Below are 27,793 nucleotides of genomic sequence, written 5' to 3'. Positions count from 1 at the left end.
CCCTTCCTTTTCTGCCCTATTAAACTGTCTTTATCTCAACCCACAAATTTTACTTTTTTTTTTTCTTCCCGATTCTCTCCCCCATCCCGCTGCAGGGGCGGGGAGTGAGCGAACGGCTGTGCGGGGTTTAGCTACCTGCCGGGTGAAACCACACCACACACACACACGTTTTCATTCTTATTGCGTTCGTACTGACCTTAAGATTCCTCTTACAAGCCTCTGTGATAAGTTGATTGCAAGGCTTGGGCCAGCTGCAGCTTTTCTCAAGAGCCTGAGGGTGAACAAAGCCGTCGGACTCCCACCTTCCCCTTACAGAAGGAGGGGAAAAAAAAGGCAGAAGGGCCAAAACCCCCAGCAAAGCCTGCAGGTACCAACTGCTGAAGATCCGGTGCGAAATGAAAAGAGCCGCTTTGGATTTTTTTTTTTTTTTAATGAGGGTTGCTTCCTAGCAAGTTAAACGTAGTCCCGCCCTCTGTTTCAGTCATTGGCTATGCTGGATGCTGCCCACTCTTTTGTATAAGGCAAGCGATGCAGCTGTCAGCCTCACAAGCTCAGGATCTCTGCTCGCTGAATATGGGCAGGAGGTCACCCCTTGCCCTCTTCGTGGCCCTGTGGGCCAGCCAGCTGGGCGTGTGGGCAGCGGGGCGCTCCAAGGTGAACCCCCGGATCATCACAGCTCCGCAAGGTAAGCCCCGGGCTGCGGTCGGCTGCAACCTTGAGACGCGGCAGCAGCAGTGTCTGCAGCTGACAGCTACTCCCTGCGCCGTGTATTCTCTACCTGTGTCTTGTCTTTTGAGAAGAGTTGGTCTTTTTTATTTCTTTTGTCTCTTCAGGGAGACTTTTGGCTTTCGTTAAAATGAGCTAAAATGCCTGTGATCTCACAAGGGGCTTCTGGCTTCCTTGGTTGCTTTTAATTGAATTTTTAGATCCCTCTTCTTGCCAAGTCCTTTCCTTTATACATTCTAAACACATTTTCCTACAAGCTGGGTATATTAAAGGCTGTCGAAAATGCCCTGAAACAGACGCAGTAACCATTTCCCCTAACTTGCAGGGAGAAATGGAGAAGTGTATTTGCACAATACAGTTAATTTTCTTGTTTGTCTGATGTACTTACCCTGTTAGCTGCAAATGAGTTCTGTGAGTAAATATTTGCAGAAGATCTCTATTCTCTGAGAAAATATATATGTCTGAAATGGCACGCAAGGACTTATAATCAGATCCGATCTTAGCAGAAACCGAACAAAGAAATGTTTTCAAGGAGCAGGCTTAGAGCACAGCCCAAGCTTCGTGTGTTAAAAAGAGCAGACTAACGTTTACTGTTTTTATCATGTGTCTTCCAAGCTTTTTGACTAATACCCTCCAGGGAGGCTTTAACAAAAGACACCGGCTTGTCCCCGGCGGTTCTGGTGTTTGGCTAAGCCGGCGGGTTCAGCTGAGCTGCGGATCTCACGCTGCTCTGCAGTACAACAGCTCCTCTGTCTTTCCTATTCGCCGACAACTTCAGAGGACACGAATTTCCCGTGGTTTATTCTGCGCCATCTGTTATTCTTCTGCCGTTATTTATTATGGCCTTCTTCTTCAGGCCCATCGCTGCCTGCGGATGAAGGGCCAGGAGCAGAGGGGAGGGCGGTGGGTGCCTGGCTCGGAGGTGGCCTCTGCCCGTCGCACAAAAGGGAGGGACACCGGCAGGGAGGGCAGCGAAAGGTTGCTCCTAGTATTGCGTCATTTGTTTTATTCACCTGGGAAATGAAGCGGCTCAGAAAACGGGACGCAAGAGGGGGAGAAGGCATGGAGCCCGAGACTGAACAGAGGATGGGGGTCACGTATTTCTCCATAGACGTTTCCCCTGTGCCGCCTAGGGGAGGTGGGGGGGGGAAGTTGAATTACAGGGGTCTGGTGTGCTTGGAAATGCCTGTCCTGGAGTAAAACTGTGCCGAGGGGGAAGAGCAAACCTGGGGGGTTGATTTCCACCCGTCTCCGTGGGCTGTGCTTGGCATGCGCATGCAGTATGGTCATTTGGCCTTTCCCTGCATCCGTGTCAGACGGTGGCTTTCCCGGCATTGTACGCAGCAAGGATCTGTCACCAAGGAACACCGAAACCAATTAGTGTTAGGACACTTCCCTGCAAGGGAATCAGCTTATGCTTAGCTCTGTTTCTCTCCTTTCTTTTGAGCGAGAGCTTAGCTGGGACATAGGCCGAGAGGGATTTCAGTTAGGGAGGTATCAGAGGTAGCTGTGTGGCACACTCATTAAGAGTCACTCACGTGTCCTATTTAACAGATTGCATTTTACTTGGCGTAACCTCTACCTTTTAGGAAGTGGGTCTGTGGGTGGGGAGGAGGGTGGAGAGGAGGCTTTGGGGGAGGGTGAAGAAATGGGACGGGGGCAAAGGGGACGCGGTGGGTGGCAGGGAGCCCTCTTTAACTTCCCCAGTGCTCCAGGCGCAGTGAAAGGCAAGGGCAGCATCTTTAGTAAAACCTGCAGGTCGAAGCAAGTGCTTCAGCCTTGCAGACTGTGTTCTTGCTTATCTTCCCTTTTATTTCTATACAAAACACTGCTGCTGTTTTGTATCCACGTATAGAAGCTTGTCCCTTGCCGTGGGGGTGACGGTGTTGCAGGGCTCGGTTTGCGGCTCGAGCCCTGGTCCTGGAGGCTGGGAGCGGGGATGGAGAAGAGCAGCAGTGCGGGACATTTGCATGGGTGTTCGTGCCGGGGCTGGGCCTGGTGTGCTGCATTTGCCGTGGTGCAGTGCTGGCCTCAGCCCTGGGCTCTGCAGGAGCTGGCAGCTCTTCACGTAATTAAATTTCTTACATGCCACAGCCCATCACTAGCACCAGGTATGGCAGCCTCAGCAAAGACACCTAGAGACGTTACAGCCCTGCGGGCGAAGGGAAATACTCCTGGTGCTGGCCGGAGCCCAGCTCTCTCCAGGAGGGAAGAGTACGTGTGTGGGACCCCTCCCTGGGCTGCGGCGCTGGGGGAGAGGAGGAAATTGGTGCTGAGCAAAGCTGCAGCTGCCCTTTCATCTCTCAGCCTTGCTCTCCTCGCCAGCACCCCACCAGAGCCGGGGAGAGAGCCCTGGCCTTGCTGCAGGCAGCCTGAACTACTCTGCTGTTTCGCCCCACGGTCCCTTGTTGTCCAGTTTCGTAGCAAGAAATAGGTGAGGGGACATTGCGAGCTGGGAAAAAAGGGTAGCTGGGCTTAGGTGGCACGATCCTGAGCTCAGATCTGAAGACAAAGAAACCAAGTTGACCTGTCTCGGTGCTTGGAGCTGCCTGGGTTTAAGTAATTTCACAAGTCCTGGGGACTTGGACTCGTGGCGGTGGGTGGCTGGAGCACCACGCTCTGCAGATCTGCCTTTCTGTGGATGCAGTGCATATAAAGCCAGCCCCGAGGCCTCGGCTGCAGCTGCTGATCTGCCTTTATTTTGCCTCCCTGATGCCACAGCGCAGTGCAGGAGCGGGTAAGGAAGGGGCACGCTTTTCCCCAACATCAGCCCCGTTTCAGCGCGTGCTTGGGAGCATTTGCCACCGAAGGCAGGTGAGGGATCCCTGGAGCCCTCCCAGCAGCCGGCACAGGTGGCCGGCTCTCGGGTCTGGCTGGGTACACAGTTGTTTGAAAGCACGTCTGACTCTGCAGGATTTCTTCCTCTGAGGGGAAGGACACTCGGAGCAAAGGGCTGAGGTCAGCTCCAGACCACTGGCTGTATCTAAAGTGCTTAAGATCCTGTTTACTGACAAGGACTTTGCCCCGCTTCCCCCTTTGCAGCTGACCCACACACAGATGGGTCAGGGTCTCTTCTGGCTGTTACCCTCCCCAGTGGGTAACTAACTGCCTCCTAACAAAGGCAGATTGTAAATGGCAAGTTCCTTATCGGTTGAGATTTGCAGAGTGGGAGTGAGTTCAGCCTTAGCAGCCTGGGCTGGCGCAGAAGCAAGTGCTTCAACCTTGCAGACTGTGTTCTTGCTTATCTTCCCTTTTATTTCTGTCCTCCCCCTGCCTCCACGTATTTTTCTAACTAAACGCTGACCAGCTGGGCTTTGCTTTGAAAAAGGTGCGTCCACATCCCACACTGAGCTTTTGCTTGTCAGTGCAGATATCGTGTTTACTCTTCTGATCTATCCGCAGAGACGGAGGCCGCTGTGTCCCAGGGCTGGGCAGAGCTGTCCGGGTGACAGAGCGGGCAGATACAGCCCCTCTGTACGGAGCAGGAGGGTGGCATCCCAGGCTGGCTGGCTCATGACCGGAAAGTCACTGAGCATCGGGAGAGCGGAGGAGTGCAGTGAGGACAACAAGGAGCCTGAGGGCTGGGTCAGGCTCCTATAGCCTGGGGCCTTTGGTGCAGAACAGGAATAATTTTTAGCTACTGCCGTGCTTAAGATTGTCTTGTCCCTGTTTACTCGCACGTGCGTAGATCCGAGACAAACTCACAGCCCCTCTCTGGTTGCCTGCTGCATTTACACCTTGGGGTAGGATGGGGTCTGACAGTCTAATTATTTCCTCTTTCTCATTAACAGATGAGGCTGGAAGCTGGAGGGGACAGGTTCTGAGCTGGTGTGTAGCCCACAGAAGATAAGCAGGTCCCGCAGGGGAAAAGAAAGATTATATACTTGACCCTTGGCTGCCTCGACTGGGTAAACTGGCTCTAGCCTGCCCTGGGTCACGGGGTGGGAGTCGAAATGGCAGTTCCTGGAAATTGCCCACGCTGTCAATAGTAGCTCCTGGGCTTTGCCAAGCTCAGCTGCCTCTCCTTGCCATGGGAAAACTGTGCCGGCAAGCACCTCTGAGTGCTGTAAGAGCTCTTCTAGGAGCTCTTCGTGCCCACCGGTGCAACGGTGCTGTGTTCAGCTAGCAAGGGAAGAGGAGAGCTGACCAGAGATGAGGCCAAACTCGTACCGATTGGGAGTGGCGGCAAAATGAGAGACTGTGGTGCTAGCACCAGCTTTTACTCCTCGGTGACAGCGGCACTGTTTTCTCAGGAGCCACGGTCCCCATGGCTGTGAAGCATCTCTGTAGGACAGTTTCACATGAAGCTCTCAGAGCATCAACATTTCCAGGAGAAAGCTTCTCACTTTCCCAGCAACGCTATTTTCTGCAGACGGTTCATTTTCACAGGGTAGGTGATGCTGGTATCATAAAATGTTGGTTGAAAAGATTTTTTGCTCTGCGCAGATTGAAAAAGAAAAACAAACCAAACAAACCAAGCGAGTGAATCACAACCACCTCCTGTTGCAAGAGCATGACACAAAAACAACAGGCATGGGTGAACTAATAGAAGTTGTGGCTGCTGCACTGAAATGCTCAGGGCTGGGAAAGAGAGCCAGATGCAAATTGCTGACCCGCTGCCCAGCTCTGTGCCAGCCCTCGGGCTGATTCAGGGTCAGAATTGCAGAAAATTGGCCTGGGAAGGTTTTCCGGAGTTGATGTAGTCCGTCTCTGTGCCTTAAAGCAGGACAAACTAAATCTAAGCCTGAGTACTCGAGTGCAAACTAAATCTAAGTAGTGAGTACAAGATGCTTTTTAAAGAAGCTTGTATCCAGAAAAAGGGCTGGAAGGTGAGTTGGAAGGAGGAAATTGCTTGTTTTGCAGCCATCTCTCTCCTGTTGAGCTACATCCTATGGTGTGCGGCTATTCCTGGTTGCTCCAAGAATAGGACTTCTTCCTCCTGTTGGGCACTCTTTTCTTCTCAATCCCGGCTCCACCCGATGTAGTAGGCTGTGTCTAAGTACGTCCGGCGTCTGGTGTGACAGGGAAATGCTGTAAGAGTGCCACAGGAGCTGGATGCGGAAGCATCTCCTACCATCTCTACTAATTTCAGGGTAGCTTAAGTCTGGAGCAACACGCTTCGTATAATAAACCTAATATCGCCTTTAATGATAGCTCTGGTTCTCTAGTGCTATAAATATCCAGTCCCCAGTTTGAACCCTGTTGGCTGGTGTCAGCATCCTGCAGCAATGGCTCCGTGTCTAATTACCCACTTGGGTTGAATTCTTCGCTTTTATTGGGCATGCGTGGACTGGGAGGGAGAGGGCATCGCAAGTTTAAGGAGCTGCAGGAGTTTCCTTGGGGAATGCATGGACAGTCCTAGCCAGACACTTGCCCTTGGGCTGCTCACAACAACCGTGGCCATGGGTTAGCTCGTATCTTGGATAACGCAAGTTTTGGAAAGTCTGATCTGATCTGGTTTCAAATGACTGACTGTAACGCGGTGGTTTGGCTTTCCAAGTCTGAGTAATGCGGCGCTGCAGCCAGAGATGGACGTGAGAAGAATGGATATTGTGTGTCCCTGCTGGTGGGGGTCAAGCAGGCAGAAAGGGGATGCTAGGAAGGTCTGCGTGGTCTTCCCTAGCACAAATCCAGAAGGCTGCAGGGCTGAGACCTAGCCGACATTTTTTACAGGGGTGGGAAGCCTACAGCAGCAGGCAGGAGAGCTGCAAAGAGCGTGACAGGGCCCTTCCCAATCTAGCGAGAAAGTCCCTTTGCTGCGTGCATAATCTCATCTGTTTTCTGTAGGGAACTGAAACTTCATCCTCGCTCCGGAGCCACGGATTTCTCTTCCCACCTTTAAACCTTTGCAGAGGCTGGAGGCTCCGCAGGGGACTGCACAGGTCCCCTCACCCCATGCCCACCTCCTGGATAGCCTCCCCTGGGCTGGGAGAAGAGGGCATGTGCCCGAGAAGGGTTTCTCGGCTGCCCTGCCCTAACCAGCAGCAGGGAGGTGGGAGATGGCTGCCAATTAAGCTGAAAGGTAAAGCGGCTGTTTTGCTGGTGGATGTGCATAGAGGTGCTCAGGGCAATTTTTATTCTGGGAGGCTTTTTATGATAAATCAGTCTCTGGAAACTGATCTTCCCAGTGGGAGGGGCAGCCGTGCTCTCCAGATAGCAGCTCTCCTGCGAAAAGCATCCTTTTGTTGCTCTGCCGTTGTTCCAGTGACCGTATAATAAAATACCATAATCACAGGCCAAAGTTCCCCAGCTTCCAGCAGGAACACTACACAGCTCGGGACTGTCATTACAGAGAACGGCTTTTGGAAAGTAACAAAACCTGGCTCTAAATTTAGCACCGGCAATCCTTAGGGTGCAGCAAGCAGCTCGGCTTCAGGGCTGGTAGGGAAGAACGTACCTGCTAGATGACAAGCTGCACCCTTGAAATCATCTTGCAGTGACACAGGCTTCAGTGCTGCATAATTTTGGGGGGGTGGGGTGTGTGTGTGAGCATGCAGGGGGGGCCGGGGGATATTGGTAATGTGCTAGCATGCATAGAAAACACTGCCATGCCTGTCATACAGTCATTTTGTGTTTAAAAAAGGAGAAACCCATCTTTCCTGGAGCACGAAGCACTCTGGTTTGAGCCTTTAAGAGGGTAAGCGGAGCCCTGCAGCGCTGCCTGTGCTCACGAAGCCCTGCCTGATGGCAGAGGCTTTGAAGTCGAGGCTTGTTCCTTCCCGGCTGCGGGTTAGGGGGTCTCTCTTGTTGCTTGCCGAGTGGGCGTTTGGGACCGCTGCCGGCTCTGGCTCCGGCTTGGAGGCCCCTCGCGAAGGGGATATAGGCTGCGTAGCTCTCAGAAGAGCTTTTGAGCAAGCATGCCCATGCCCAGCAGCTGGGTTACCAAACCGGGAGGTTTTTTTTCTCTTTCTTCCTGCCCTCGCTCATCCCTGCGCTGAATACTGCTGCCTGCTGCCAAGGCGCTCCGGAGCTTACCAGAAATAGAGTAGAAATCGTTAATGCACCAGAATATTGGCCTTCTGTAGTGCAACTCTAAAAAAGCGTATTTGTCTAGTTAGAGTGTATTCTGGGAGCTTGAGCCTTTCCTCTGTGCTCGCGCGGCCCTCCCGGGCATTTGGATTGCACACAGGCTGAGAGCTTTTGTAGGATATATTCCCAATAATGCGGGCTGAATTGTTTCCTCTGCTCCGGAGCATTTTGCTGTTGATGGCAGGGATCTCTCGAGGGCAGCAGAAAGCAGCCGCATGAGCACCCTGTGATTGCAGGGTCTTGGGGAGCGGTTGGGGAAGAAGCCAGAGAAAAGGCAAGCAGCGTCGCGTGGTGGCAGCGGGGAATGTAGCTTGGCCGAGGGTGGAAAAGTCCCACTGCGGAGAGGATGTGGATGTTACTGATATATCCATGGCCTTGCTCTTTCCTTTGGAGGGGTGCTTAGAGGGAGTCGGCAGCAGTCGGGGAGGGGTGTGAGAAAAGATAGCGTGAAGTTTCTTGGCAGATGATTAAATGCTACTTGTCTCCAAACTGTCTTGGGGGAGAGACAGAATGAGAAATACCAAACAGATCAAATTTGTCACTCCGACTTGCTGTGAACTTAAAATAAGAAAGAGGAGTGAAATGTGTAAGGCAGTCAGGTCTGGGTTTGAGTAATGCGGGCTTCCCAGCTGCATGTCTCCCTGCGTGCTTTCACACCTCTCTTTCTTCTGGGTTTCCCACAAGCACATGGACCCCTTAGCAAGGGTTCAGGGCTGTATGTTCCCCTGATCCTCTGCAGTCTCCTGTGGGTTGCCTGTGCATTGCCCAATGCTGGGCTCACTGGTTCTCCCTGTGAAGGACAATGGTCACAGATGGAAAATGAAAGGGAAGGCAGCACGCAGCCCAAGCCCTCGCTCTGAGCTGTGCTGCTTTCGGGAACCGAACTGCGACATTTCCTACAGGATGGAGGGCATGGGAAAATTACGGTCAGGGCTTTTACCCGCCCTGGGCTGATGAGAAAGCACTTTGCCTTCACTGGGAAACCATTTTATTTACTCTATCCTTTCAGGACACCCACGTGCTCTTGGGATGCATCTGTGGGAGAGTCTGGCTAAAGCAAAGGCAGCTGCTCTGACCTCAGCGTTGCTGCCCTACCTGGGCAGTGTCCTGCCCTGCCCCGGTGGGAGAGGCTGTCTCGGTTGTGAAATACGTAGGAGATGCCTGCAACAGGCCTTGTTTGATCTGCTTTCCAGACCCTGCCCTTTCCAGAGCTGCTGGTCACAGCCGGTGACTGCTCTCGGATGCTGGCAGTCGGTACTAGAAATAAGTGTACCTGTGTTTCATCAGCGGTTTTCCTGCTTGTGCTGAGCGCTCGGGGCAGGAAGAGGAGAGAATTAAGCAGCGTGGCTGCCGTGTAAGGCTCTCACAGTGGACATGGGCATGAGCTGGGGGTCTCCCCGTGGCAGGGAGCTGTGTGGCCCCTAGGAAAGCACGGAGGGCTTTAAGAAGCAGGAAACACGTGTGTCTGTGTCTGGTCACACTTCAGCAAGAGACATTTTTAGCACTCTTTCTGGTTGCCTGGTTTCCGCTGCTGCTCACCAAGGCCTTTTGGCCCGTGGCAGACTAATACTGCAGTGGAGTTTTGGGGGGTCCCTGCCAAGCATCCTGAAAAGACAGCGGGGGGGAGAGGGGAGACCAGGAGGGGAAGGCAGGCAGCACAAACCCCTTCTGAGATGCGCCAGCCACCGGGCTGATGGGCACCAGGTCAAGGCCATGCTCCCAGTCCGCTACCTCGTGCCAAGTTGAATAGGTAGGGGACAGGGAGGGAGTGAAAGGGGAACAAGGATGATATTTGGCCCTGGGAGGGCTCTGGAGGGAGCTCTTAAGGGTCCAGGATAGAAATCTATAGGGGATGGGGCTGTATTGGTTCTGCTGTTTTTATTTTGCTTTCTTTGAGAAATGACTGGTGTTGGAGCATAGGTTGAACCGAAATGGTGCGGGGCTGCCCCGCGCACCGAGCTATGTTCCCCGAGGGGTGATCATTCAGCCTGTGCCACTGCTTCCCCAGCGCCGAGAGGTGGCTGTAAGGATCCCGGCTCCCAGGGGTGCAGCTAAATCCCTCGGCAGCATCCTGGTGGTGTAAGCCGGGGAGAGGAGGGAACAACGGGCCAGGTTTTTTCGTGAGCAGTGAGAAGGAAGTGGTTTCCCACATTGTATTGCCTTTTCACCCCTTTCTCAGAAACCCCTCCTGCAAAAGCATATCATTTTCCGCGGGGCGTGTTGGCTGGTGGCGTGTTGGAGACCTTGCAACTCACAGCCCTTCAATTACTCTGTGGCAAACCCCCCCTGAGTGTCCCTCCTGGGTCATCTCATCTAGAGACAAATTGTTCCTATAAAAAACCCCATCGCTGCAGGATCTGCTGGGTCCCAGAAGCCCGTCAGACTGCTCGAGGCATCCATCCCCCGGGAAGGGGACGGCTGGTGGGTGAGCGGGGCTCTGGGGAGCACCTCCCCGGCCCCACTGTGGTTTCCTTGTATGACATTGCTCCCCTTGGGCAAAGTCAGGGGGGAAGGAAAACCTAGCCGCTCGGTGAGCACAGCGGCTCCCCGGAGGCATACTTCCTCCTTCCGAAATGTCTCAACGTAGAATTTATAGATAATCTTAAAAAAAAATGCAGCTTGGCTCTTGTGGCAGAGCTGGGGAGACAGATGGCGCGTGGCTCTTGGATGGGAGCAGTGTGGTTCAGTCCAGTCCTTCCCCCAGGGATGGAGGGGACCCACGGCAGCCCCGTGGGGTGTCTCCATCCCTCTGGGGTGGGTGCTGTGACTTCCCATGCTCCCCTTAGAGGGGACCATCTGCTGGTGGGGCTCCCGGGGCTGGTATCTGGCCAAGCAGGTGGGAAGTCCAGGGATTGTCCTCCCGGTCTTGGCTGAAGGAACAGTGAAACTGGAACTCCACTGCGGAGTGATGTCAGAGCTGGGACCGGGAGTCCTGACCCCAAAGTGGGTGACTAAGGCACTGTGCCTGCATCGCATTCCCGGCCCTTAAAGGAAAGCAGTTGATCTACCTCTGCGGGGCTGCTTGTCATGCATCCTGCATGCGCTGGGGAAGCGGGAGCGGAAGAGGGATCGGCGTTATCGAGTCGAGACGGCTCTCATGTTTCCAAAAGCGGAATGATATGCAGGAGCCTGGAAGCGCACAGTCAGCCCTGACTCACAGCCGGGCCCGCATTGCTGGGAGATAAGGACTCCTGGCACAGGTGTAGGGGACGCGACCCAGGGGAACCCCCGCATTGCCAGTCCTTGAGTCAGCGTCGAGAAGGCAGCTTTTCCTTCTGCCGTCAGAGCGAATCCCAATCGAATTGCAATGGAGACATGCTGGTAGTAAGGTCGTAATCTGTTCAGTCTATTCAAAAAGGAAGGAGGATATAAAACCGGGGAAATGAGAAATTGTTTGGAGGAGGCAACCGGGAAATGATCCGACTAGTGCGGTGATTCAGGCAGGAGCATGCTTGCTGTCAGACCTGCAGGCAGCAGAGCAGGTGGCAGTGTCATCGGCGGCGTGCCGAGGAGGGTAGGACGCGTGACGGTGGTGACTGACAGCGTTATAACATGTTATAGCGAGAAGAGTTCCCGGGGCTGCCGGGTGGATTGCCTGGGTGTCGGGGAGTGTGGCAGGTGCAATGGAGACATGCTGGTAGTAAGGTCGTAATCTGTTCAGTCTATTCAAAAAGGAAGGAGGATATAAAACCGGGGAAATGAGAAAGGAGGAGGAGGAGGCAACCGGGAAATGATCCGACTAGTGCGGTGATTGGAGCATGCTGTGACTGACAGCGTTATAACATGTTATAGCGAGAAGAGTTCCCGGGGCTGCCGGGTGGATTGCCTGGGCGTCGGGGAGTGTGGCAGCGCCGGAGACTTGGCTGCGTTTGCTGCAGTGGCGAGCTCCGGCGCTGCACAGGTTTAAATCCCGTTTTGCCATTTGGTGGGTGGCCCAGCCCTGTGTCCCCATCATATGGCGGCAGCAGGAGAGTTTGGGAGAACACAGGCAGCTTAGCTAAAGGAACTTCCCCCGCTCAGGGCAGCACAGGCCCCGTGGTGTGGAGCGGGTAGTGCCAGGGAGCAGGTAAAGCCCATACCCTGCCTGTTTTCCCCTCCATGTTCCAAAGGGGGTCCCACTTAACAAGGGTTTTATGAGCAGCAAGTAAAGGATCTGCCTCTCCTCTACATCAGCGCCGCTCCCAAGAAGCAGCAGGTTCTTATCTCGTCCTCCTTCCCTTTTTATTTTTCCCAAGCTTTATTTCAGTTCCTTATTTTAAAATGCTGGCACCAGAGCAGATTCGAACCATCACCTCCATTTTAGGGAGATGTAGTCCTCCCCCAGCATCAGTGAATTGTAGACGCGCAAAGACTTGCCCGCTACTGGTGCTGGGAGCCGTGCAAGCAGGTGACTAAGCCGAGTGTCTGGGATGCGGGAGCCAGCTGCCAGACCAGGGAATGGTGGAGTGTGGAGAAGAGAAGGAGTGCTGTAGCCGAGTCAGCCCTCCAGCCGGGGTGAGAGCTGGGTTGTTGAGTTTGCCTGCAACAAGGCTGCGCGCCCACACTGCTTCTCTAGTGGGACACCTGTTCTGGAGGTGGGGGGCACGTTCCCCCCCCCCGCACAAAGCTCTGGGATGCCCTGGGAGCCCGACCTTGCTGTGATGCTGGGGAGGGCCAGGCTCTGCCCAGGCTCTTGGTGCCTTTCTGAAGGGGCCTCTAGACCCAAAGGGAGCCAGAGAGCCCTTCGGTGTGTCATTAAAGCTGGATTTGCCCAAGCTGTGTCTAGGGAGGCAGGCCCGTTTCACCCTATCAGATGGGAAGCAGGATTGCTCCGTCTGTTAGCTGTGTTGCTCTGTGTGTTTAGGACAGGCCTCCCTGCCCTCATCTCATCCAGAGCATCTCCCTCTTCGTTTCCCTCGTCCTCCATTACCTCACCCCGCAGGCATCCTTTCGAGATGCACCGGGCTTCCTCCTTCTCCCTCCTTTAATATTTTTCTTCTTCTTCAATCTGGTGCGGTACTCTCCATCTCGCCTGCAAAGCACAAAGCCGCTCTTTCTCCCATTCATTCCTCCGGACCGGGGTTAGCATTTCAGTTGACAATTGTGCCATTGACTTGTGCGCTGACGGTGAGGTTTGCAGTAAATGCCAGGCAAAGGGACTTGGCGGGGTTAGCGAGGCTCTGGAAATGAGCCCTGTGTCTTCCGAAGCTCCGGACTTGATTTCGGAGGGAGGGTGGTAGCAAGGTCGTGCCTTCCCCCTTCCCGGGGGGCGAGCCTTTCTTTGTATTGTCAAAAGCAGCCTTGGACTTGCTAGGAGAGGCATGTCCCCTTCTTTGGGGACATAGTGTGGGCCATTAGATGCCCTCTGCCTTGTCATCCCTGGCTCTTGAAGCCATTTACACCCCAGGCTCCTGGTCTGGGGGTGCAGGGCAGCTCCCCCCAGTCCTGCCGGATGAGAAGCAGAGGCGAAGGGGATCAAACCGCTTGCCTAAGCCGAGCTGTTTAAGGCAGAGCCGGGGCTGAAGGCCAGCTTTGCAGGTCAGCCAGAGGGCTGATGCGGAGGCAGAGGGACTCCGGTACTCGCTCACGGAAACACCTTTAAGAGGCTCCCTTCCAGATCAAGTTAAATCAGCGCTGGAGCCGCAAACACGCTTCTGGGCCCTGGCTAGCAGAGCTGTTTACTCTCAGCTTAGTGATTCAGTGCAGTCCCCGGGGAGCAGTAGGATAAATAATACGTTGGCGCCAACCAAATTATTGTTTTGGGCTTGTTTGTTTCTGGCTGTTTGGAGAGAAGTGTGTCCTTGCAGGTTGGCACGGCTCTCGGAACTGAGCTTAAGAAAGAGGCAGTGTTGTGAAAAAGCCTCAAAACGAAACCGAAGGAGCACGTGGGGCTGAAGTGCGCAAAAGGGTGAGATGGAGGAAGAGGAGTGGGGAATGGCTGCAGGTGTATATTTTCCTGGATTAGCAGCAAATTTAGGGGCCAGGCTGGAGGTTTAAAAACAAGAGCAAAGTTTGCTGAAGTCTGGCCAGACCTGCTTGCGACATGTTGGTGATGGGTTGTGCTGGCAGCGGTAGCTGGGTAGGGGAGAAGGGCTTTAGGGGCTCCCGTGTGCGTGGGCTGTTGCCTGCCTGCTCCGCAGGTTGGGCCAAGAGGGAGATTTTGAGGACTGCTGGGAAGGGGGCTGGTGAAAAGGGGATCAGTCCTCTCCTTCCCGGCAGGCATAGACTGAGTCTGTGGCTGGTGCTGTGCCCGGGCTAGCTGGCATGCTCGGCTGGCATCCTGCTTGTAGGGCCACTTAGGCAAATGAGTTGCAGAGTCACTCTGAAAAGACTTGACGCCAGCTTCTCCAGCAGGCAAAGCACATGCTCAGGGAGGGGACGGGGAGCAGGCAGGGACTGTCATCCAGCTGGGCTTTCCTGGCTGGGGGTCCCTGCCTGCCGAATCCCCCCCCCTGCTGCCATGCAGCCCCACGGCCTCCATCCCACGGTGCAAGGGAAGGGCAGCCGAGGTGATGCGTCGGCCAGCGGGGCTTTCCTGGGTGTGGGGTCCTGACTGCCGAATCCCCCCCCCCTGCTGCCATGCAGCCCCACGGCCTCCATCCCACGGTGCAAGGGAAGGGCAGCCCAGAGGTGATGCGTTAGCGAGAAGCGGCAGCCTGGAGGGCAGGGATCATTTCTGTACCATGGCACACCTCCACCCTCTGTCTTTGCGGCTCAGGTGCCCTTGTGAAACAGCGGCCTGTGGGTCTGGCAGGGTTTTCCATCAGGTGGTGGCTGGCGGCATCCCCCGTTAGCCAAGCTGGTGATGGGAAAGCCTTGCTGGCTGGGTGCCATTTAACCCCGCAGGGATTAGAGACCCTGAGGAGGTGCGACCAGCATAGTGAAGTGGAGAAAAAAGCCTCAAATCAAGCAGGCATTCAGTAGCCCCAGTGACCTCTAATAAGTCTTTTTTTACTTTCGACTCTGTGGAGCCTTGGCGGGACCCCTGCGCGGCATGCTCCGGGCAGAGGGGGAGTGCTGGACTGTGCAAAGGTTGTCCTTTGCCTGTCCTGCCAAGTGCCCCTATAAATAGAGGGACACGTGCCACTGATTAATTGCCTGTCTGTGCAGGCAGCCAGCTCCCAAGGCAGACGCAGCCTTTGTCTGCTGGGAGCAGCAGCACTTGCCAGGAGAGAGGCCCCCTCTTCTCTGGAAAAGGGAAAAGAGGGAGAGATGAAAACGAAGTGCCCTGTCGCGCTAAGCAGAGGTCAGTCCTGATCGGAGACTTTTCCCCCTCGGAGGAGCAATCCCTCTCATGTCATTGCTGCAAACTGTGGTAGGGGACAGGGTAGCGTACGGCAGTGCACATGTGCCACGTGCATTGCACCCTGCCGCGGAGCTGGGCCCCGGTACAGCTGCTCAAAGCTGCCCAGATGTGGCTGCACCATCCCGGAGAGGGATGCAGGACCAGCGGACCCCATTGAGGGACAGCAAAAGCCCCAGGGGAGGAGGCTCACAACTGCGCTGCGGTGCAGGGCCAGCCTCCCACACCTGAGCTGGCAACGCAGAGGGGAAGGGAGGATGTTTTTAGAAAAGAGGAGCAGGAAAAGCCAGAAGGTGAAAGAGGGGAGAACAGGCAGTTCTTCCTCCCAGCTGGGCCCGGAATGCTTCCCATCTGGAGCAACCGGTTGTGACGTGGGTCCTAGGTCTTGCAGCTCGCTTCTTGTTCACGTCTGGGGTGTGGAGCCTGTGAGTTGCGGCTTTAACGTGCACCCTTCCCCTGTCACCTGTGGGCTCTGGCCTGGGACCTCCAAACCCTGTCCATCCCTCCTGGCCCTTGGAGGGAGGGTGCTGACGGTGCAGCTGGAGGCTGGCGAGGAGAGGTGTGATGCTGGGCTGTGGCTGGTGGGCGATGATCTACCCCATGGGCACGGGGAGGTTGACCCCCAGCTGCAAGGCAGCGCAGCAGCTCCTCTCCCATTCAGCCAGATAAGAATTCACAGCTCCAATTAAGCCTGTGCAAGGTCCCAAGGCAGGGCACAAAAAGCTGCAGGCATGTTAAATGCAAGAGGATGCAGGAGCCAAATCTACGAGGCGGTTGCCTGGAGTGGTTGTCAGAGGACGGCCAGAGAGGGGAGGGAGCCCTTAGCTCAAAGCTGGGAGGCAGGAGGCACTCGGCCATTAGAGCAGGTGGGAAGGTAGCGCCCTCTTGGCTGCTGCAGAGCCAGTTCTAAGTCACTTCAAGCTTCTGGTCTCCTGCAAGAGCTCCTGCAGCAAAGTTTCCCTTCCTCCTCCTCTTCCTCCATCACCTGCAGGGGCCAGGTGGGGCTGTTCCATTGTGTAGCTCTCCTGGGGCCAAGGGAACAATAAATAGCTCAGCTCTGAGCCTGGGAGCTGCCTTTCCCTGCCTGCCTGGTGCTGGGCCAGCCATGCCAGAGGGCCCCCAGCCCCGTGTCCTTGTTTTTCTCATCACTCGCACCGAGGACACGGAAAGGGAATTGATCAGCCTGAGCTGGCTGCGGGGGCTCTCCGCAGTCAGCTGCGGTTTCCCTGACCTGTGTCTCCTCTGTGCTGTTCCTAGGTGCGAAAGAGTATGCATTTCCCAGGAGTGAGAAGTACCCGGTCTTCTATCATAAAGAAAACAGCTCAGCCATCTACATCGGGGGAGAGGGAAAGCTTTATTACTACGACTTTGCAACCTATGAGAACTACGTGGTAAGGATGCTCTGCTAACAAGTTTAGCCCTGGAGCCCTATAAGAAAGTGTCCAGCATCCGTCTCACAGCCCAAACGCTTGCTACCTTGCTCAGTGTCTCTGCCAGCAGCGAAGTCAGGCCTGGAAGGGTCTGGTCTCTGCCCAGCCTGCCCCATCCGTCCGGGAAGGCGCAACGTCGGTATGATGAATGGCTGCAGCAAGGGGAAAGTCTCCTACACAAGCTGTGGGTGGGTTCTTCCCAGGCTGTGATCCTCCTGAGGTCTTTGCTGCCCCAAAGGGAGGATTTTTCCGGTGAGGGACCCTTTCTTTAGTGTGAGAAGGGGTGCTCAAACTCATGTCACTGGGGAGAAGCTATGTTCCCATCCCTTTCCATTGTCGGAGCCCAGGCTGCTTTTCCTCAAAAGCAGGACGTTCTGGATCAGCTGGGCACTGAGTTTTACAGCAGGAAAGCCCTCCAGTTGGCTTTCTCATGACCCCTTCTTGTCCTTCTCAAACAAGTCGGTTGCTGAAGTTTGGGCCCAGATACTTCCCTTCTTGTTCCCAGGAACAGTGTGGTTCATGTGTCTCAACCCTCGGACACCACCCACTGTTGAACCCCACTCCCCACAACGACAGACCCTCTCCCGAAACCCTTTGGAGAGCAGCCCAGGCTGGCTGCCAGTCATGCCTGCCATTTTGGCCCTGCATCCCCACTTCTCCCCATCCCCTCAAGGGCCTGAGAGGTCCAGCCCAGCCTCCCCCAGCCTTTTCAAACGCTGAGGTGGGGAAAAGGGCTGCGTTGTAGTGTTTAATGACCTTCTCACCAACGTGCTTGCTTTGCTTCTTGTGAAGAGAGTGGCTAGCATGTAGCGCATGGGGCTGAGCCCATGTCGGTTGGCTTTTAGAGGGAAGGAATTAAAGCGTATCTCTTTCTCTTTTATCCTAGGAAGACTTCCCAGTGAAAAATGAGGGACAGTGCATGATGCCTGGGAGTTTGGTAGGTCCTACCTGTGGTGGAACAGCATGTGGAACAGCTGGATGGGCGAGGGTTGGGGGACTGCTGGGGAAGGAACTGTGTATGCTCCTCACGTGCTCTCTCTGGGTGAAGACCTCCAGTGCCTGTGGAGCAGGAGATCAGATGAGATGATGCTAGTTTCCTCCTCTGGTTTTAAGACCCATGAAAAAGCTAGGAAGCCATATAGCAGTGTGCTTGGTAGTGCTGTGGGCTTGGAGCTGTGGGGCTGTGCTCTGCCATTCGCAGCTGCTCATGCTCCTCTTCTTTCTCTTGCAGAAGGACAATAAAAATTACCTCACGTTAGTGGAGAAGTATGGAGATGGGATGTTAGTGTGTGGGACCGGCGCCTGCGCTCCCACCTGCTGGAACATGGTATGCTGTGGCCGCCTGTGATGGGACCAGAGCAAAGCACTTGCTGTTTTGTTTTGTGCTATCTCCATCTGTAAAATGGTGCCCTGATCCCCCCTTCCTTCTCAGAGTGCTCTGAAATGCCCAAATGCCAGCTCCCTCGAGGAGCTTATCGTGACAGCATGGGACAGCCCGCACGATCAGAGGTCGGCATGGGCCACCTCCGTGCTCACTTGTCGTGGCCCCCCTCTCCTCACCTCCTGCCTGCAGCAGGGGCTCTGCCTGGCCCATTCGATGATGGGCTGCATCGTTCCCTCATTTGGGCTGTGCCAGCCAAGGAGAGCTGCTTTCCTCCTGCCCCAGGGGTGGATGTGGGCACCTGGCTCCCCTGCCTTCCCTGAACTGATCACGCTTAGGGACTATTTCTGTCCTTATCCAGACACAGAGAAAGGAGAGCACTTCGTGGGATGGGAGAGGTATTGCTCCTTTCACCCCTGACTCGAATACCCTCGTCGTCGTTGATGGTAAGTCTGACTGCTCCCATATTTTCAGTCGTAGTGCTGTGCAGGAAGGCTGGGCTCTCTGTAAAAAAAAGGGGCACCTTGAGGCTACTCCAAGGGCTTTGTCCCTCTGCTCTAGCTGGCGATCGGCCTTAAAGCTTCTTGCTTTTGCCTTATCAAAATGCACATCCTTGTAGGACAGAGCATGGCACAGGGTTGTTTATTCCTGTCCAGGGCACGGGGGTTGAGTCTCTGTGCAGGAGGGTAGAGTGCAATGGAAACAGCAGGGAAAGAGGGTCCTGCAGTAACTCCACTGCTCTGGACCTGGCAGAGGGACAGATATAGATCTTTCCCAAAGGTAGAGCAAGAATCTGTCCCTGCCACTCTTTAAGGAAAAGGACTGGGGGAATCCTGCCAGGCCTGCTCAGTCCTAGGCAGTGAGGACTGGGTTTCTTGACCTGTATCCACTGCCTCTGTGAGTCCATGTGCCCAGAGAGTTCTTGGTTCTTTGATTTCTTCTCACGAACCCTCCTGCCCCTCCAGAAACAGCCCGCTGCAAATAAGCCTTCCTATCCCACAGGTCATGACATCTACTCCACCATCAAGAAGAGCCAGCAGAACGGCAAGATACCCCGTTTCCGCCGAGTGAGAGGGGGTGGAGAGCTCTACACAAGTGACACAGTGATGCAGAGTAAGTACAGGGGAAATCCTGAAGGCGTGGGACCCGCCGCTTTGCCCCTCCAGGCAGATCAGCTGGACTCTTTGTCAGCCCACAACTGTGGGCCATAAGCACAGCTTGGAGGGGTACATCCTCTCTGCCCAGCTGGGGTGCAGCTCCAGAGCTTCTTGTTTGGGTTTGGTCACCCCTAGAGCTGAGCTGCGGAGAGGGCTGATCTAGTCCTCGTCCGCAATGCCAGCGAGGAGGGACCCAGCGGCTCCCTCCAGCTCTCTTGCTGGCAGCTGGGGGAATTTCACCTCTTTGCTTCTGGGAGAAAACAACTGACAAGTAAGTTCCTCTTGCTCAGGGTGAGGAGATGGGGAAATGGAGAGAAATGGGCGGCAAGTCCCCTGTCAGATGCTGGAAGGAAATACGGTTGTGTAAAGGTGCCCGTCAGCTGGTGGAAACAGGAAGAACAACTTCCACTCCGGGCAGTGACTCTTTCCAAATCCCCAGCCAGGGTGAGACCTTGAGGAGGAACATGTTGGGCTGTGCATGGGACAGGTGGGGAACAGAGAGGAAGGACCCTCCTCGGTTTCCATGAGCTTATTACGTTGCCTTCCCCCAAGCCTCCCCAGTGACACTGGGAAATGGGAGATTATTGAACCCCTGGCTGAAGAAAAAAATCAAATCAAAATGACACAAGGGCAAACCAGAACTTGTGCATGCAAGGGCAATGGAGGGGGCAACCAAGGCACCAGCAAACAAAACTGATAGACCCAGAGCCGCGAGGCTGATCCCCTGCTTACACAGAACTCCCTGCCATGGGGACGCCAGCTAACGATGCTCAGAGGGACCCTGCCGCTGCTGGGGATGCCCTTTATGGCAGTGATGTATTAATAGGAAGAGCATCATTGGGTTTTCCACGGCAAACACAAACAACAGTGCAGCTTGCTCCCACCGAGGGAGCCTTCCTCTACGATAATAGCTCCGCTGCGCAAGAAGGGAGAACAGGTTTCCTTTGCTGCTAAGCAGCCGAGGCTTCACCGGGCTCTGGGGACTTGCCCTTCAAGGGAACGGGTGCGTGGAGTTGGGCAGGGGGGAGAGGAAGGGGAACCCACTGGGAAGGTGGCACGTGAAGAGCGGTTGTTGGTGTAATGCACCGGTCCAGGTGTAGAGCATGGGCTCGGACCTGTCCTTTGCCGGGAGCACCCTCATCTTGTCTGAGGGTTAGTGGTTAGCTACAGAGCACGCTGGTTTGGTCCCCACTGGTGGCTTTTCAGATGAAACGTGTGTGTTCAGGCCAAGGTTTTCTGATGGCTCGCTTCCCTTTTCAGACCCGCAGTTTGTCAAAGCCACCACATTAAGGCACGAAGAGCCTCACCAGGACAAGATTTACTACTTCTTTCGTGAAGACAACCCGGATAAGAGTCCTGAGGCCCCTAGAAACATCTCTCGAGTGGCCCAGCTGTGTAAGGTACCACAGGAACAGTGTATGGTGGGGAGGCAAGAGTGTTACAGGGGTGGCAAATGGACGTGCCAGCTCATGTGGTGTTATCGGCATATGATTTGGCCCCTCTGGCTCAATTCTCTCCTCTGCCACAGAGTTCGTGTGGGATACGGCCATGTCCTTTGGCCTTCCCATCCTCTGGCTCCCATCTTGCCTGTAGGGGAGAGAAAGCCCTGTTCTGTCTCGCTGGGATGTTAGAGAGGTACATGATTGTTGCAGTAACCAGCATCAAGTACACCTCTGGAGCATCCCCCGGTTATCCATCCAAGATGCTGGGCAGGAGGGCACTTTGTGTTCTTCTCTGCCAAACCCTGACTCCCTTGCTTTCCCTCTCCCCCAGGAAGATAAAGGGGGAACCAGTTCGCTCTCTGCTTCCAAGTGGACCACCTTTCTGAAGGCCAGCTTGATTTGTGTCGACCCAGTCACCAAGGGCAACTTCAACTGGTTGCAAGATGTCTTCTTTGTCCCTGCGAGTAACTGGCGGCACTCCAAAGTCTACGGGCTCTTCACGAACACCTGGTGAGGGTCTTTGCAAAACGGGGGGATGTCCTGTCCCATGGGCCAAATCCTTTCTTTGAGCCCTTTAGTCTCTCTGGCAAGCACGTGGGTGGAAAACAGCCAGAGTGGACGCGGTCAGCGAAGGCGCGATGCACGCAGCCATGCCCCAGACGTAGGGGTGATGGCCAATGTCTCCCTGACCCTCTCTTTGTCTCGTTGTCCGCAGGGGAAGCTCTGCTGTTTGCGTCTATTCCTTTGGGGACATTGACAACGTGTTTCGGACATCCAAACTCAAAGGCTATAATGGTCCCAACCCAGAGATCAAGCCTGGGCAAGTGAGTGAGTGATAAAAGATGCCCACATGAAGTGGAGAGGCCTCCCGAGGCCAGGAGAGCAGGTCCCTGCTCTGCCACTGCAGTTGTTAGAGTAGCTGGGGCAGGTGAGGGGACGGTTCCGCCACTGAGCAGCCAGGTGAGAGCTGGGGCAGCGAGGAAGGTTGTAGGCACTGCAGGAAGGATCTGAGCTTTGTTGCCGGAAACAAAAGGAGGCTGGATAAGGTCCAATGCCTTCAGAGAAAGCAAGGGGAGACAGGCTCTTACGTGCCTCAGCAAACAGGTCTGTGAGCTCTCGTGTGTGAGGCTGGAGGACAATGTCTTGCCTTGTGTTTGCTAACCCTGCGGGTTTCGCCGAGCCAACCTGCAGCCCAGCCCTGCGGTTACAGGTGCATCACTGACCTGGCAGCAAACAGCAGGGTGGGGGGAGGCTCTGGGGCGGTGACAGGGCGTGAGTCTCCTGAACTGCAACTTCTGCAGGGGAGATCGCTGGTAGGACCTGGCACAAGCACAATCACAGCAGCCCCAGGGCTTGTGTTTACACCCAGGGCAGGCTTGTGCGCGTGCCTGGGTATCCTTCTCGGGGCTGAGATACCCATGCTGTGCCCTGCCTTGCTCTCCTGCCCTCGAGCCTCATCCTCAGGGACCTGTCTGACTCTGACGGTGGCTTTTGTCCCCTCTTGCCGCAGTGCGTTTCCTCTGGACAGCACACCCCGAGCGAGACCTTCAAGATAGCGGACAGCCACCCGGAGGTGGAGGACCGGGTGGAGCCCCTCTCCCCCACCAAGAGCCCCTTATTCCACAACAAGCACCGCTACCAGAAGATCGGGGTGCACGAGGTCTCTGCGGGTGATGGAAACCGCTACAACGTGCTGTATCTGGCAACAGGTACTGGGAACCATTCCCTCTGGAGTTCTCCGGAGTTTGCTTTCCCCTCGAGGGCAGGGAACCCAAGGGAAGCAGACGAGACCCCCAGTGCAGAGGGAAGCAGGGGGCTGTGTTCCCAGCTTGGCATATGTTTGTCAAGCAGAAAAGAGCTGCCAAGTCCCAGTACAGCTAAACACATCCCATTTGGCTGCATAGGCGAAGACAGGCTGAAAGCAGAATCCCAGCACGTGGGATTTTACCCAGTTGGGCTGCTTCAGCCTGTGGTCTCAGGCCAAGTGTTTTTAGGACGAGGGAGGGGTAGCACAGCTCTCCCCACGTGCAGCTTTACACTGTCAAGCAGAAATCCTTTGCCAAGGGACCCACTCTGTCATCTCCTGTCCCCGCTCGCTCTAGTGCAGCAGTGCAGACTCCCTCCGAGGCCAGGACCTCTGGCTGGAGACGCAGCCAGCTGATCACAGCTGCCGGTGGTCCTGGGGCAGCCGGAGATGCTGCGGAGCTGGGCCAAGGCAATTCGGCTGCAGGTGAACGGGATGGAGAGCAAAAGGTTGGCCAGCTCAGCCAGGTGGCTTGCCTGGGTTCCCACGCAGTGCAGCTACTCGCTGCTCAGAAGGTGCAAAGGTCCCTAACCCAGCGCTTCCCTTTCTCGCCTGCTTGCTCCCTGCAGCTGTGCTCACCCCTTTTTCTGCACTGTGCTGGCATTTGTTCACTGGAACTTGTGGAGGGACTTTCTGGGGCTTTTGTTTCCTAATCTGTGATTAAAAAAATGCAAACGGCTCTCAGTAGGTGGCCTGGGTTGGATTAGGGCCCACGCACGCTCAGATCAGATTGTTCTTATCTTGCAAAAGCCGTAGCTTAAATGCAGCTAACGCCTTGCAGAGTCCCGCCAGGGAGCTTGCTCCAGGATGCAGGGCTTGGCAGGGCAGCTGCCCACCCTCGCTGGGGCGGGCGCGGAGGCAAGGGCCAGCACCTGGCGGGTCCTAATCCCTGCCTGACCTGTGGTCACATCTTTCACCTCCCCCTGGTTGATGGTGGAGAAAGGAGCGACTACTTGGGAAGGGGAAAACATGCAAGTACTAAAAGAGGGTAAACAATGAGGACTCCTGAGCCCTGTTCCCTCAGGATCTGCCTTTCCACCCCTCCACCAAACTGACTCATTTTCTTAAATCACCAGTTTGGAGTCGTTTAGCTGGGGAGGGGAGTCAGTTTAGTTAGAAAAACAGAAAGGCAAAACCCCAAGTTTCAGCCTCAGGCGAGCGGTGAGATGAGGCTCACGCAAGAACAGGCCAGTGATCAAAGCAGAGCGGAGCTCGAGAGCGGTTGGTTTTTCTTGCTGAGGCTGTTACAGGCGCAGCTGATCAAAGCAGGCACAGCCGAGTCCCGAAGGGCAATGGGGAAATGGGTTCCTCGTGGCTCTTGGCTGGGAGGATGACAAGGCTCTGCTGTGGGAAACACTACTGTCTGGGGGACGATTTCCCAGCAGAGCAAGCAGGCTCCTTCTGAGAAAGGTCCTGTCTTCTCTGGGCGGCTGGTTTCAGGAATCCAGTCGAGCCTGGCTCTGCAGAGTGGGTATTGTCTGCCACAGGGAGGGCTGGAGGCAGAGCTGGTTCTCTGCCTGGCTTCCCCACCCCTGCCTGCAGCCCCTCTGCCTTACCTTTCTGCTCTCAGCAGGCTTCATCAGGGCTCTCCCCTCTTTCTTTCCAGACAAGGGATCCATCCACAAGATCGTGGAGCTGCCGGACGGGGTGCAGAACATCATGGAGCTCCAGGTCTTCCCAAAGAAGGATCCGATCCAGTCTATGATCCTGGACCACAAGAGGGTGGGTCTCCGCCTGCTCCATAGAAAGGAAAACAGTGGGTCGGGCTGTAGCTTTAAAAGCAGGCAGCAGGGGAGGCAGGGACAGATGGTTTAATGACAGCCCCTGGATCTGGAAGTAGCCTCCGGGTGGGTTTGTGGGGGGGTCCCGCAGCGTGCTTTGCTAAATCCTAACAGCTGGGCTGATGTCCTCAGTCCTGGGTAACTCTCTGCATGGTCAGTGGGCAACGGAGCTTTTTGGACACCTCCTCCCCTCTGGAGGCGAGGGAAGAACGAGGCTGTTTGCTCCCTGGGCCAAATCCCAGCACAGTGTTCCCTTCCCTCTGCAGTTTCCCTCTCGTTGTCCAGCCTTGCTGGCAGATGAGCTGTCAGACAGCGCTGGTGCTCCATCCCGGAGGTGACAACGCTGCTGCCACTGATGGAACAAACTTATTTATACACAGGGCTGGTGGGGGAAGGATGGCTGCTTCCCCTGCATTGCAGGGGACATACGACTGCATTGCCCGGAGACCTACCAGCCCCGCTGGTGAAATCCACCCCATCATCACAGTGAAGCTGCAGGAGAAGTGCTAGACACTCGTAAGGTGGCACTGGGACACGGTGCCGAGATGATCAGCCCCTCTGCTTCCCTCCTGCAGGCGATGCTGTACGTCGGCTCAACAAACAAAGTCATGGAGATACCCATGGACATGTGCAGCGTGTATCGCAACAACTGTGACAGCTGCTTGCTGGCGAGGGACCCGTACTGCGGGTGGTTCAATGGGAGTTGTCAGTCAGTTTATCTAAACCGGTACGTGGCACCGACAGCTTGCTGTTTCTCCATCACCTTCAGCCGGTTGCTTTCATGTGAGAAATACCCAGACCCTCAGTATTCCCCTTCCTGGCCAGGGATGCACGTGGTTTTGAGGCCATCTTCCCATCGCAGAGAGGGATGAGCCCATCGTGTCCAGGCAGTAACAGCGCAGACGTCTGTGCCGTCCCCAAAAACTGTGCCTCTGCAGGGATCCGTCCCTCCCGCAGCACCCCTGCTCCGGGGAGGGAGAGGTCAATGGGTTTTGAGCACCCAGCCCGTCTTTTGCTGTTAGAAATGTGTGTCGCCCTGCTGGTTGTGATGCTGTTTAAAGCAGTTGATTGTGGTGAGCTGCTGGGTCTCGTGTTTGTCTTCCACCAACCTCCTAAGTGGGAGTGTGGGGTGTGTTTTTCCCTACCCAGGTAATAGCAGGTGTTTAAACTTTCTTCCTTATCTGATCCACCGCATCTCGTATGGGCGATTCCTTTCCTAGCCCTGCAGCGCTGCTTCCCTGACGTTAGTGCTTTGTTAATGCTTGTTCCCATCTGCTAGGGAGGTACATCAGAACCTGAACCTGGACCCGTGGCGAGGAAAGTGCCAAAAGGGGGATATTAAGGAAGGTATGTAAAGGTTTTGAGCTGTAGGCCATTTATCCAGGGGGTGTTTGGGGCAGGGTGACTGATTCTCAGGTCTTTGTACGGGCTGTGCCGGGTGTTGCAACTCATTGCTGGGGAACTGGGAATGACCATGCTGAGACCAAGACAGCAAGCAAGTCTCAGCTTGGAGTTAATCGCTAGATAATGTATTTCTGAGCTGGCTGAGAGGGCTCAAACTCTGTTTGCTGATGTCCAGGGAGAAGAGTCCCATGGACTTCACCAGGCGCGGGTCAGGCCCTGCCCTTGTCGTTAAATGGCCGTGTAACATGTCCCCATCGACCCCAACTGTTCTTCCCTCCAGACTTGTGGGGGAATCGGTGGTTCCTGGAGATGCCTGTCTCATCCCCCCCCCCTTCTCAATCTCTTCCAGTAGATGACTATCAGAACATCACAGTCGTCCCTTTCTCCCGCTACTACCTCAACTGTCCCATCGAGTCCCACTATGCCACCTACAACTGGTACCACAACAACAGCCTCATCAAGACCTGCAACACCACCCACCCCCAGCAGGACTGCTTCCACTTCATCCAGAACGTGAGCCACATTCACTACGGCCACTATGTCTGCATCTCGGAGGAGGACGGCTTCAAGCAGGCTCTGGTGAAGGAGCGCCTGGTGAACCAGCTCAGGTTCATGTCCCAGAAGGGCCAGGCCACCATGACGTTTGGCTCTTGGCTGCAGCTGCTCCTGATGGTGGTGTTGGTGGAGCTCTTCCACTGAACACGACAGGACTGTGTTCCCACCGTCCTGGCTGCCGCTGCTCTTCCTGCACTTGCTGTCCGCTCCCGAGGCGAGATCCCCATTCTCTTAGTCGCTCCTTGGACGTTAATCTTTGACTGTCCCAAAAGGGGTCCCGGGCAGCAACCCCTCCATCTTTGGCCTTGGTGGAAGGATCATGGCGAGGAAGATGCGACTGCAGGGCCAGATGGAGCGGGGTTTGGGGGCAGGGAGGGAAGGGTACCCTAACACGCGGGGGACGTTCACAGTACCCAGCAGCGTGAAGGGAGTGGCGTCAGCCTCTCCTCGAGCCCACGCTGGTAGCTCTGTACTGAATATCGTCCTGAGCCTACCCTGGGTGCGGATGTTCAGGGGACTTCTGCCGATGTGCATGCACTGATCCTCAGGGCACAATGACTCCTCTCTTTGGGAACGTGCATGTGATGAAGAGGAGGAGCCAGCCCTTGGCCTTTCTAACTGGTTGATCTGTGCTTCGCTCCGAGCGGGGACTGATGCCTCCAAGTTCTTAGTGGCTAATGTCTGTTTGGGTTGGCGAGCAGCTGGAATGCTCCCAGTGTCACACGAGGGTCCCGTTCTGGTCTGGAGAATTGGGCTCTGGAAGGGTTTTAGGGTTTGGTTTATTATTTTTATTTACAGCTGGCTTTGACATGGGAGGGAGGTCGGGAACTAGTGTTGGAAACCTGCAGGCAAGGGCAGGCACAAAGTTAGCGTTTTGCATGGAAAAGCCTCGGAGGATGACTAGATTTGGGGCGTGGGGAAGGAAGACGGAAGGGGAGGCGGAAGCAGAGCCCAAACCAAACCCGGGAGGCCCTGGGATGGAGTTTTAAATGCACAAATCCTCTGCAGGCAGCTAAGGGCATTTATCTGTGGGCAGCAGGCAGCCCCTGCTCCCAGCACCTCTCCTCCGGGAGAGGGACCGGGCTTCCTCAGGGAAAGAGGCGGCAGGCTGTTGATCTCAGGGCGATGCCGACGGGCTCAGGGGCGCTGGGGCTTGTCCCCACCGCCCGGAGCAGATCTGCCTCTCTCCCTTGCAGTGAGGGGACAGGGGAGGACCAGGGTTTGCTTCCCTTGGGCTTTGAGGTCTCTGAGCAAGACTAAACTGTGAAAAACGGGATGCTCTCCCCGTGCCTGTGTGCAAGGGGTGATCCCACACCTTGTCCAAGCCTTTCCCAGCCCTCTTGACCGCCGAAACGCCCGGCCTCGGGCCGTGCAACGGAGGGGGCATCGTATCTCATGCTTCCAGTAACCTGTCACAGCGGCACAGCTCCTGCTTCGTGCCTGCTCGGAGACACTCAGGAGTGCCCGAGGGGTCTTTTTGGCAAGGGGGAGAGATGCCACGTGCATCTCGCGACCGCAGACTACGGACAACAGGCCAGAACTTCCTACTGCACTACATTTCCAAGAACCCCCCCCTCCCAAATCTAGGATAGAGCTTCTTACATCCCTTCTCAAAGCACTTTAACTTTGTGAACTAACAAATACCTATTTATTATCAACTGGTGATTACTGTACTTGTATAATTTTATAATATTATAGAAAGTGGGTTCAAATTAGAGAAGAGAAAAAACAAACAACACAACAGCTACCAAAAAAACCTTTCAGAGCTGTGACCAAAGTGAGAATGTGATCGTTGAAATAAA

At 55.2% G+C, this 27,793-nt stretch overlaps 1 protein-coding gene across 2 annotated transcripts; it reads left to right on the top strand.

The window, feature by feature from the left end:
• Window positions 1-564: 564 nt before the first annotated feature.
• Window positions 565-27,793, top strand: SEMA7A (semaphorin 7A (John Milton Hagen blood group)). 2 transcript variants are annotated; one of them, XM_009278848.1, is made up of 14 exons: window positions 565-685; window positions 16,295-16,428; window positions 17,354-17,404; window positions 17,699-17,794; window positions 18,210-18,294; window positions 18,851-18,961; window positions 20,266-20,405; window positions 20,779-20,957; window positions 21,163-21,271; window positions 21,958-22,156; window positions 23,858-23,973; window positions 24,608-24,759; window positions 25,312-25,379; window positions 25,789-27,793. In XM_009278848.1, exons 1-14 carry the CDS (start codon window positions 574-576, stop codon window positions 26,133-26,135), a joined length of 1,899 nt encoding a protein of 632 aa, XP_009277123.1. In that variant the 5' UTR covers window positions 565-573; the 3' UTR covers window positions 26,136-27,793. The 2 variants fall into 2 exon arrangements, with proteins under 2 accessions (XP_009277123.1, XP_009277122.1); XM_009278847.1 differs by having other exon boundaries at window positions 25,786-27,793.

This window comes from Aptenodytes forsteri, unplaced genomic scaffold, assembly GCF_000699145.1.
Source record: "Aptenodytes forsteri isolate BGI_AS27 unplaced genomic scaffold, ASM69914v1 Scaffold258, whole genome shotgun sequence".
NCBI classification, from domain to species: domain Eukaryota; kingdom Metazoa; phylum Chordata; class Aves; order Sphenisciformes; family Spheniscidae; genus Aptenodytes; species Aptenodytes forsteri.
The sequence above is the reverse complement of the archived record's forward strand: the minus strand, read 5'-3'. Positions and strand labels throughout refer to the sequence as shown.